Below are 12076 nucleotides of genomic sequence, written 5' to 3' on the forward strand. Positions count from 1 at the left end.
GTTTTTGGTTGACAACATCTTGGTCAGTCAAAACTTTTGCCACTTACTCATTCAAGCCATGTCCTGGGACATTTTCACAACACCAAACCACTCCCTTCCACCTGCTTCAACTGTCTTGCTTCTCAGGCTGCTTTTTCCACCCTCTGTTGCCACAAATGGAATGGAATGATTTCTCGGCCTGCCTAAGACCCCCTCTTCACCTTCTGAACACCCCTTTGCATATTTCTTGCCTTCTGTCCACACTGGTAAGGATTCTAAAGGTAGGTGAGCCCTGCATGAATTGGCCCAGAGCAATCTGTAATCTGGAACTTCCAAATAACAGCAGTGAAGTAAATGAAGCACATCATACAGCATATGGGAACCAGTGTTCTATGCCATCAATAGCAAATAGGACCTGGTTGAGAAAAGATGGAGGAAGACTGGTCAGCCAGCGCCATAGCTCCATCCTACACTCCTCAAAGCATGTTGCTGGAAAGTCTCTGGGCTAGAGCTATTGCTTCCTCCATGACACCACTTCTGCTTTTTCAGCTAGTAAGGGGGAGGGCAAGCCAGGTTGGCTCCAGATGGCCAGCTTTGCCCCTTCAGTTCCTGATCCTTGGTCTACACCACTGGTTCCCCAGATGTTCTTGAACAATAACTCCCAGAAAACCTTACTAGCACAGCTAACATTGAAGGCTTCTGGGAGTTGTAGTCCAAGAACACCCGGGCCATCCAAGGTTGAGAACCACTGGTCTACACAGTGAAAGTGCCCATTTAGATTTGTGCCTTTCAAGGCAAGCAACCAAAGCAAACTGGAGCCTTAGATAATGTTGCACTACTGTTATGCTTAGCAACTGGAGTTGACACCTGGGTGCTTTCAAAAATAACAGCCAGGGCCCTGTTCTGTATTCACATTAATGGAGTAAATGTGTGGCCTTCACTAGTTTCTTCAGAAATGCTTTGGAACTGTGGTCCTCAACCTTGGGCTTCCAGATGTTCTTGGACTACAACTCCCAGAAGCCTTTACCACCACCTCTGCTGGCCAGGATTTCTGGGAGTTGAACTCAAAGAACATCTGGAGGCCCAAGGTTGGGGACCACTGGTTTAGAACAAGGCTGGGCAACCTGAAGTCTCCAGGGACATTTTGTGCCCCTCCTGAACCTCTGACACACCTCACAGAGGTTTTGAGAGCAACTCAAAATGTTTTGAGACTCCATCATCCTTAGAAAGACCCAACACCATCATTTTAAAAAGCATGGTCACTAGAGGGTGAGAGTGAAGCAACTTTTTCACTGAAACTTCCATGTTTCAGTTAAACATATTTTTCTTCAGTTATCAAAAACCTACTGTAGCAACTTTACAATATATAACCGCTGTCTTAATTTAATTAATAAACAACATGAAAATTAGGCCCTTGGTAACCCTTGCTGTCCTGTGAGCCCAGCAGTCAAGCTGCTGGAAAATCAAAAAACAGAGCTGGGCCTTACTGAAATCCCCCATTCCCCCACCTCCGCTTTAGAGATGACAGAGTCCATGCAACTTTAAAATACAATGTAACAAATATACTTTTTCAGGCAGAAAATAATCTTTCCCCACATTCCCCCTAATTCTTTAAATCTTCTCGGCAGCACTTATATTAAAGGGCAGATCTACAGAAGTGCTAATCCATGTTACTAACAGGCATGCCCTGAAAGGAGGCTGTTATCACTTGACTGGGGTCAGGATGGGGAGAGAGAGAGAGAGAGAGCAATGGGAAGGCTGGAAGAAACACCACTTCGTCCTTAGGAAGGGACCTGCCATGTGCCACACCACCTCCCACGGATCGCCAGACCTGCCCCCCTGTTATTACAGCAGCGCGGAGGAGAAGAGCAAGCCCCTCGGGGCAGAGGCTGAGCCCCGAAGTGCTCTTCTTCCACACCAGAAGGGAGAGGCGAGTCCCAGTTTCTTCACACCACAATCTCCGTTCACACGAGACCGAATGGGAGTCAGAAGCCCAAGGATCTTCCTCGCAGGTCCTGGTGGGCTCTTTCCTCCATCCCTGCCCCGAGAGGCTCCCCTTTCGGGTATATCTTCCTTCCTTCCTTCCTTCTCCCCCCCCCCAATCCCACTCTCAAGCGTCACTCACCGAAACGCTCCCACTCCGCCCGGCCCAGCGCGTCCATGATTTCACAGAATTCACAGATGACCAAAGCTGGTAACTCGTAAAGGTACCGGCACGACCCAGAACCGGCCATAACCCTCTGGTCCTTCCCGTGACTGCCGCCCTCCAGCGCCCGAGCCAGGCCATAGGAGAGGCTGGACAAGTGGGAGGGAAAGGCGGAAAAGAAGAAATAAGGAGGGGAGCGAAAGAATTACAGTATTTAAAAAAAAAAAAGTCTAGAAGAGAAAAATGGGTCACTTCCCCTTTAAATACCGAGCCATTGGCGTCACCAAGGGGACGCCTTCCTGCGGGCCCGCCCCTCCCCCGTGACTCTGCGAGGGAGCGTCGGAGACGTCGCTGCCTCCTCTCGGGTTGTAAATTACGGGGCGCTTCCTACGCAGGGCGGCCATCTTGAATGTGGCAACGGTGGGACTCTCTGGGCAGCGAGAGCGGTTTCGTGTTCGTTACTATAGTGTCTCTCGGGCTCCCCCTAGCGAAGGCAGTCGGGGCTGAGGGTCCCGTGGCCGCACCAAATCAACCGGAGGGCGTCGTCTCGACCTGGCTGGGGGTTGCGTGAGGCGCGGCGTTGTCTCCCCAAATTTAACCTTCTGACGCGCATTTGTATTCACGTGGTGCGGCCAGCGGCCCAGAGGCATAACTCCGGCCGCCCCATGCCGGAGCTAGAGAGGTCGCAGCCCCACTAACGGCAGCGCTCTGGACTACGGGGTGACGCCGTGAAGTTACCCGACCTCGGCCCGAGGCATAAGGAGGCCGTTCCCAGCCCTCCTTAGGGACGGGGTGAGGCTCCGAAGAGCTGGCGGCTCTTCTCTTATAGTCGCCTCGCTCGGGTTGACATAGGGCCTCCTCCTTCCCTTCCTTCCTTCCACTTGGAGGGAGGCAGCTTCAGAAATCCTGCTCCCAGTCCGTTCGTGGCGCCACAGCGAAGGCCTGAAGCCCGAGGGGCGCGACCGCAGGGTCGGCGGGGATTGGGACGAAAGGGTGGGGGCCTTCGGGGTCCAGAACCGAGACTGCTTGAAGGTGGCCCGGAAGCCAAGTGCTTCAAAGGACCTGAGGCAAAGCCTGGCGCGGCCCCGGCAGGATAACAAAGAGTATGCACCTCCTACTGAACTCACCTGGTTTGGGGGGGGGGGGGGGGAAGAAAGTATATTTTACTTGGCAGCACCTTCTTAAAATGAAGCTTCCGCCGGAAGGCACCGGCGCGGAAGCAAGCTCCATTGAATGCTGCGTGACTTGGGCCGAAACCAGGCACGGGAAGCGGTGAGTCTGATGGGAATGGCAGGCCAACGCATATATTCCCCCACTCCCGGCTATAGTTATGGCTTCCGATTCACGGTGACCCTGTCAGGAATTTCGAGGTGCATGAGATGGCCAAGAAGTGTGCCATTGCCCTGTGAACCTCCGCAGCCGTGCAGGAATCTGAACTCAGGTCCCCAGCGTTCTAGGCCCAACTCCATCCACTATACCGGGGGGGGGGGGCAATTAATTTCTATAGGGGGCCACATGAAAAATCTGAACTCTGTTCGGGGGCGAACCAACTGTACTTAAAAATAAAATGAAACAGTGATGTTATGTGAGCCTTGTAATTCGTTCACCGCAAGAGGGGTGGGGAACCCAACATTGAGCTAACTCAACTGTCCTCCATTCCCCCACGGCCTTCCTCTCTGACTGTCTTCTATCCTGCGCAGGCAACATGATGTGTCATCACGTCTGCTGCACAAGGATCGCTTCCGGCATCTTGAGCCGCAGGCTGTGGAGCCTGCGGTTCGAGTAACAGTCAAAACCCGCAAGATCCTAGCGTCGGATCTCACGAGTTTTGCTTACTGCCGTGCTGGGTGAATGGAGCCGGACCTATGGCTCACTCAGCGGCCACAGGTGGGCCAGACAGGAGCGGCGATAGGCAGGCCGTACGTGGCCCGCACTTTGCCCAGGTCTGCACTATACAGACCCTGCTTCTCTCTTTTGCTCTGTCCATACTGTCCTGCAGAGTACAGCCACTTTAGGTAACTTCTGTCCAGGTCCACACTGGTCCCAAGCCAGAGACATAAGTTTAGGAACCAGAAGCGAAATAGTTCCAAGCATGACCTCCTTGTGCCAGGGTGACTTGCACACTAGTCAGTTGAAATGGTCCATGACATCAAGAACACCTTTGTGTAAGTGGTAACTTACCTTTTTATCACACAGTTTGTCTTCTGCCATCTCAAGCAGAGGTCACACACCTCTTTTGGGAGCATGCATGCAAGAGCAAGAGTTTCTGCCATTTCCGCATGGCAGATTGTTGCAATGGCAATAATATCTACACAGGATCAGGGACATGAGATTTAGAACTCTTGAAAACAGTAAGCATGTCATACTATAGCAGGGACCTAAAGTTGTGAGTAAAAGTTTTTTGCCTGTTTGCCAGTTAACATACATCAGAGGCTTAAAGCCAAAACACTGCACCCAGGCCAATTTCACAACTAACATGCATTTACGTACAATAACACATATATATTCAACGATGCACTGTATTTATATACCCTTTAAAGGAGCCATGAAAATAGGGATAAGGACATTTAACAATTCTGGATGTTTTGTTCTCTCAGATGTGTGTAAAGCCTTGTAGCAGAGGTAGAGTTCCACTCCTACCAGGTCTGTGCAATTGCCACTCTAGGCAAGTAGAACAGCAGCACAAGATCCTAGCTGATTAAGAGTACAGTACGCTCCTTCTCAATGGATATATGTTCCATATGTAGCCAGAAACAGTTGGTTTCAAGATTACAGCGAAAAGTCCTGAAGCGTATCTTCAGGGCAATGGTGGTTGTCAAACAGCATTTGTTCTGGTAAAGAGAGGCTATTCTGTCATCCCTTGCAAGCTTTGCAAAATCTTCCAGGGACACCAAGATCCTTTTCAAGACAGGTTGCTGGAAAGTAGATCGCAATGTAACTATATCCACTGGCTTTCTGTTAAGAATGCTAGAGGCAGGCTTTTGTCTAATTGAGAAAAGTTCACATTCCACCGTTTGTATCATGTAAAATATACATGATGATAGGCCAAAGACAAAAGTACTAGAATAGAACAGATATTGACTGATCTGTAGGAAAGTAAGATACATTAAATGCTATTTTCATAATTCCACGTTGTCCTTTCAGTCTTTGTATTCTGATCTGATTTTGCTATTAGCCTTAGATAATGGTTTTTCATAACTGTGCTCCACAGAATATTGCAGTTCCTCTGAAACTTATCAGGGTCCTTGATGAAAAGACTGGTAATACCAGGCAAGCTTCCCAGAAGGACTATGGTAGACTTGAGGTGAATTAACCACCATTCTGTTTCCAACTTTGCAGGGGATAAAGTTGTGTGTGTGTGTGTGTGTGGTGTGTGTGTGACATAGCACAAATTTCACAGGTAGGTGCAATCTTAATTCTCTGCAGCATTGTGTTCTTTCCGAAAAGCTGATTTTTGTTTCACACAGGACACATGATGAAATTGTCATACAGTATCATTTATAGCTTCAGAATCATTGCAAGGAAAAATACCTTATTTTCATTCATGTGTGAATTCACTGAATCCCTGTGAAGGCAGAATACATTAGTAAAGCTGGAGGCCAGCATGGGACATCAGTTTACATCAAAAGTTGCTGAACTGTAGGGTGGATATTTATTTATTTAAATCATTAAAATTTTGGTTTTTAAATTTAAAGTAATTTAAATCAATTTGATTAAATCAAATCTACCCTGTTGAACTGCAACTCCCAGCATCCCTCACATTGGAGTTGAAAAGAAACAGCACCTGGACGGCTACAAGTCATCTGCCCCAATTTGCAAGGTCTACCTCACTGAGAAATAGGTCATAGTTTCTCAAGTACAGCCAACCAAGTGATTCCTGCTGTTGCAGCACTCATCATACTTGCTTTAATGGTCTCACCACAGCTGACAACCAGTTTGAGAACCACTGTTCTATACAGACCTGTAAAATGTTTCCTTTAAAAGGCACTAGTTGCTACACTGTTTTCTGGTAACAAAATGGGTATGATGCTGCTACAGTTCTAAACCTTTGCATGTCAGAGTATTGTTTCATGTTTGCAGATATTCTGTACTTTGCACTTTTGGGGGAATCCTTCTGAAATAACACATATTTGTGTTCACAAATAAATTTGCTGGAAACTGAGCTGGAAACAGACCACTCCATTTTGCAGGAAAGCAGAGTTCAGAATAATTCAATCTTTACATTCCATCCTGGGAAACAATGCTTGCAAAGGGTGAGATAATAATCCCTAGAATGAATATTGTTGCTTCAGTAAAAACTGGCTCAATCAACAAGGTCACCTTCCATTCAAGTCAAAACTCTAAAAAGACATCCTTATGCACAACAGAGAAAAAAATATTATATTTTAATGGCAGGGCAGAACATTTCTACCTTGGTAATGAAAGGCTCAAACAAATCTGTAACATTTACATAGGTTTATAATCCAATTCTAGCACAGAATACAGTACTTACCAACATGAGATGCAACTAGATTACTGTGTAGAATGCATGCTGAGTGCTAAGACTGGGCCTGAACCTACTTTTTTTAAACATAAAAATATAATTTCTTTAAATGATCATACATATATAAAAATGCAGTTGCCCACGGTATCACCGTTACCAAAGGGGAAAAAATTAAACCAGACAGCTGTTTTTAACAACCAAAAAGAGATAAGAGACACCCATAAAGAAAGGACTGTTTTCTTGTAAATTTATAAGGCAAACGTTTTATATAATAAATAGGATACAAGGGTAGGGAGGGGGTTGGTGGATTTCTTTTAAACATATACATGTACATTCAGATGGATTTTGTTATTTTCTTACTGAAATTATACAAATTTTCCTTTAATAAATTTCTTTTTTTCTTTTTTTTAAATATAGTCAGTGCTTTCAGTCTTTTTTGTTTTGTTTTTTGTTTTTGGCTGTACACAAAACCTACAAAAAGAGCAATCAATTTTAAAGTATTATTAAACAATCTACTCAGAGTTCTTAAAAGTAATTGTCCCAAAAACGCATCAACCAAATGCAAGCTGCAATCAGGAAATATGGCAAGGGGTGAAGAATGCAAACATATTTTTAATTTTTTTTTTCAGAAGGGGATAATAGAATTTGCTTCAATTGCCATATCTATCCAATCATATGTGGGAGATTTTGGGTACATTTTTGTTCTCCTAAACTTAAGAGACTTATGGTTTGATCAGAAGTGCCCATCAATACAGTTAATAGTAACTTACTGGCATTAAAAAAGTTAATAGGCTTCCTTTAGAAATGCATATAGCCTCTTTGAGGGAGAATTAATTCAACACTGAATCTATCAGAAAATTTCATAGCATTTCCCCTTTATTGCCCTTACGGCACTAGGTCTCTCTCGCTTTTTACCCACAACCAAATGGATATTCATATGAAAGAATCTATTCAACTCACTTTTTTGCTACATTGCCTACTGGTGGTAGACTGTTAGAAATAGAAGGTGTACAAAATACCCTGGGAATGCCTTTAAAAAAAACCTCCACTTATCACATGCCCAGTGAACCTCCCTTTTCTCGTTACTGCCAATAAACAAGACAAAAATAAAAGTGTACACTGTTCCTCCCTTTTAAAATATATACATAGGTTTGAAACACTAAAAAATCTTCAGCGTTTGTGCCTGGAACAATTACTTTACAGAAATGTTCACAATACATACTCGTGGGACCATTAAAAAAACACACACAACGGTTTTCACCAACATTCCTTCCCCCACCCCCATGGGGTGGGTGGGGAGATAAAACCCTACACACAATGAGAGTCTTGAACACCACAGTTTTGTTTTGTTTATCAGAAAATGACTACTGGGTAAAACAGACACCCCCCCACCTGTGTCTCTGGAATTTTAAAAAAAAATCTAAGTCAGGTAAAGAAAGGAATGCCACTGGCTAAGGGGAGAGAGAGAGTGTGTGTGTTGGCTACGACAGGATTAAGAGCTGTACAGGGTAGCAAGCACTCAGCATACATTTAATAACAGTCCTTGTAATATTTGGTCATATGGTGATCACTACTGTGTTGTGAAGCAGAAGGAAGTTGGTTTGTTGTTAGCGGCATGTTGATTGATGGAAGCAGTCAAGGTGTCCCCCTCCCTCCCCCTTCCCTGTACAGTAAGGGAAGGGGGGGTGTCTTCGCCAGGTTTGGTTTTTTTGTAGGTTTTTTTTTGCACTCACAAACAAAAATCACCCAAATGATAAAAATTTCCAAAATTTCCACTTATTCCTCGTGCAGACAGACATACAACTGCACAAGTGCTGCCCATTTTGTGTGGGCTGGAAAAGAAACTCCAAGCCCACGACTGGAAGAAAACCCTGTACAAGTTGATCTACAGACTGGAAAATCCTCTCTTCCAACCTCCATTAGGAAGAATCTAGTTGCACCCCCACCTCCAGCTCGATGGAAGTGTAATCTGCACTCAGTCTAGGTATCTTTGATTTTGGAAGAACACAAATTTAAGCTGCTACCTCCCAAGTGGGTATTGCTGATTTGGGCAACTTGCAGGTGGAAGCTGTCAGACGGCATACAAGTTTTCCTCCCTACTGTTCCCTTATGGGATGTGGTACGGACTGGCTGCTGAAGTACTAGTGATCTGACCCTTTAAGATCTACTTCCAAATACATCTGCCTTTGATCCGATGAATACCAGTAGGGCCCTGACATCAGGGATGCTACCAGTAGTTGGTAATTTTTGAATTTATATAAAACTATTAACAGGAAGAAAATCTAATCCCCCAGATAATCTCTCGTGCAAGCACAGGCAGCACCAGGAAGAGGGGAAAAGGCAAATACCTACCTGAAAAGCCACTTGCCTGAATTAAAACAGAGACAAGGCAATTTGCTTCTGGTTTGAAAAAATTGTAGCACAAGAGGCAAAGCTCAATCACACCCCTTCTCCAAGGAATCTACCTTGCCCCCTCCTTACTCATTCAGGATTTTTCCTGGAGCCACCTCTGCAGGCTACCGCTGAGGAGAATGACCCACAAAAGTGCAACACTGAAGAAAGACATAAGCATCTTTGGAAACTGGAGCTGGACTTGTGCTACAATGGGGGAAAATCAGAGGAAAAATACCTGGTTGAAGGAGACACTCTGTTATGCAGGACTGCCAATTTATGCCAGCTGACAAGCAAGGCACAGGATTAAAAAGGAGCTGCAGGGCACACACTAGCTCTGAAGAGTATGGAGGTCCCTGGAAGTTGGAGGGGTATGTGTCAGATTAAGAACTCTGTTGTGAAAAGAGGTCAGCTTGGAAGGAAGAGCAGTAGACGTTCAACTGAGGGCCAAAAGGAGTTTTCAGACAGCAACGATATCAAGCTAAATTGTGTTGCCATAAAATGGCCATAAATACCATAGTTAAATCAGCTCATGGCATTTGTTGCACGCAGCTTGCCCAGAGGTCTTTATGGACTCCAAACTGAAACAGCCCCATGACCCTATTTCCCGCTCTTCCCCAGCTTTCACTTTCCCAAACCATGTCTTGCCCCAGAAGTTGACTGAGTGCAAAAAAAAATTAAATGTAAGTGCTGGCTATACTCAACCTCCTTATTGGATTTCCCCTTATTGACAAAAAAAGGAGGAAGCCCCTTTTTAGAAATGTAAGAACACAGCCAGAGCTAAAAGGTAGTTCAGCTCTGGCATGGTGAAAAATTACTGGCAGGCAGATTTGATGGGTCCATTTTATTTCCCCTTGTCCTATGATATTGAACACCAGGAATAATGGTCAAGAAGCAACATATAATCATTTTTCAACAGACCATACCATTCCTTGCTTTTCGGTCTGCTGTCCTTGTTTGGTAGTGGCGCAACAAGCAGAAAAAAAAGCAACCCCTCATTTATAATGCAATATACAGATATATAAAATTAGACAATTTATCTGTCTACTTGGTGCCTTAAAAAAAAACACCACACACGCACACACACAACAGAAATGAAATCCCCAAACAAAACAAAAAAAGTTAGGCCTAACGTTAAATTCTACACATTATTGGATAATAATTGAAACCGACGAGAAGTTTATTTTCACTTGACACAGAAACATCGGGTGGTTCACGATGCTAACAAGGTAGAAACCTCTTGCGCAGTCTCTCAAACGCCAGGCACATTTCTCCACATTTGTCTTTGAGGCTGAATGGGGTGGAAGTGGGCAGAGCTGGTAGCTTAAGTGGAGTTCACTTCTGAGACACACCTCTAATGGGGTAAAGAAGTGGACAGATTGCCAAACTAATGAGTGGCGTTACTCACTCTGCTGAAGCAGCTAATTACAATGGTATCACTAGGTGACAGAGGATGTTGGGGAAGAGACCAAGATTTATTTATTTTAATTTTTTTTAACATTCTGCTACTTATTACTTCCATTGCACTTCTTCAGTCCTTTCCTTTGGGCCAAACTAGTCCCTGGGCAGGAGACAACTTCTAAGTGGTGCAGAAAGAATGCCAACTGTAGTGAAGATGGAGGAGTGGGGAGACAGGCAGGTCTAAAATCTTCTTCCTACCCACTGCTTCTCTGCTGCAAAAACTTCTTCCCTCCAGTCACCCGATACCTGTCTGGCAACAATGCAGAGTCTGCCAAACATCTAGTTTAGCTCTGTTATTAGAAAAAGAAGTCCCGCTTTAATTTCTAGCAATACATCATATCTGGGGGAGAAGGAACAGGAAGATGCTGTTCTTTTACTAGCCTGGAATGTAAACATAAATGGGAATAGGACACTCCATGGCTTTGCAAGGTCTTTAGATATATAGAACAATGAGGGTCAAACTACACATTATGTTAAATCCTATTATGCTGTTTAAACCCTGCCTCTCACTTTCTAGTAAGCTGGCAAACCCACAATCTGGAGTTTTTCCAAAGGAGGTTTTTAGTCCCTTGGGAGGGATTTAAAACAAAATATAGCAGGGGTGGAGTTTTTATCCTCCCCATCCACACAAGTCCCACGCCAGGTAAGGCCCATAGATACTTACTGTCGAATAATGAGATTTAAAAAGCATGACATGTATTTAGCATCATGAAATTCAACCCCAAGTGGTTCGACACAGGTGTGTTCTAGTGAGGAACTGGGTACAATTTCAGATCTTGTTCACATGTTCCAACCTCTTGAATATATTTTTCTTGAATATGTTTTAGACCAAGATATTCCATTTTAGCTGGGTCACATATGGAACCTTTGTTTTTAAAAGGTACAAATCTCCAATTTGTTGCTTTCACTTAAGATTCCTCAGGTGGCTACATATGGAACTTAACCCATTCTCTCAGGCTGTTTATAAAGAATGGGTCTTTGGCTCTTCCCCTCTCCTGAAACAGGAGGAAAAACGAGGAAGAGTGTTTTATTCCTGTGTCTACTTTAAAGTGCATCATGCTCCCAAGGAAAACATTTTGAAAAGTAAAGAAGAGGAGTGGGAGATATATCAGTTACTAGGGCAGCTGACTATTTGAGCACGTCATGATGCTTTGGGACATCAAGAGATAGCTGGAGGGGTATAACAAAAGGTTGCCAAATTTTGATGCTAAGTACCCTGTTTACCCTAAAATAAGACCTAACCTGAAAATAAGCCCTAGTATAATTCAGGATGATTGTAACATAAGCTCTACCCAAAAATAAGCCCCAGTTAAGTGAAACTCCCGTGGTGGCGCTCTGGGTTAAACCACAGAAGCTTCTGTGCTGCAAAGACAGAAGACCAGCAGTTGCAAGATTGAATCCATGCGACAGAGTGAGCTCCTGTTGCTTGTCCCAGCTCCCGCCAACATAGCAGTTTGAAAGCACGTAAAAAAATGTGAGAAGATAAATAGGTACCACAATGGCGGGAAGGTAACAACGTTCCGTGTCTAGTCACGCTGGCCACGTGATCATGGAAACTGTCTACGGACAAACGCTGGCTCTACAGCTTGGAGACGGGGATGAGCACCGCGCCCTAG

General features: G+C 44.6%; 1 protein-coding gene across 6 annotated transcripts in view; it reads right to left on the minus strand.

The window, feature by feature from the left end:
• IRAK1 (interleukin 1 receptor associated kinase 1) overlaps positions 1 to 2455 on the minus strand; it is a 33375-nt gene extending 30920 nt beyond the window's left edge. For 5 of the 6 annotated variants that reach the window (XR_013542283.1, XR_013542282.1, XM_020793067.3 and 2 more), the window contains exon 1: positions 2105 to 2455. Coding sequence is in view for 3 of the 6 variants with exons in the window: in XM_020793067.3 (XP_020648726.3) it covers positions 2105 to 2213 (109 nt within the window). In the remaining 3 variants the exon portion in view is untranslated. Of the gene's footprint in view, positions 1 to 1753; positions 1960 to 2104 lie in introns of those variants that run through there. The other variant, XR_013542284.1, reaches the window with a different exon arrangement.
• Positions 2456 to 12076: the final 9621 nt, after the last annotated feature.

The sequence above is a fragment of the Pogona vitticeps genome, chromosome 2 (genome assembly GCF_051106095.1).
Source record: "Pogona vitticeps strain Pit_001003342236 chromosome 2, PviZW2.1, whole genome shotgun sequence".
In the NCBI taxonomy this organism is placed as follows: domain Eukaryota; kingdom Metazoa; phylum Chordata; class Lepidosauria; order Squamata; family Agamidae; genus Pogona; species Pogona vitticeps.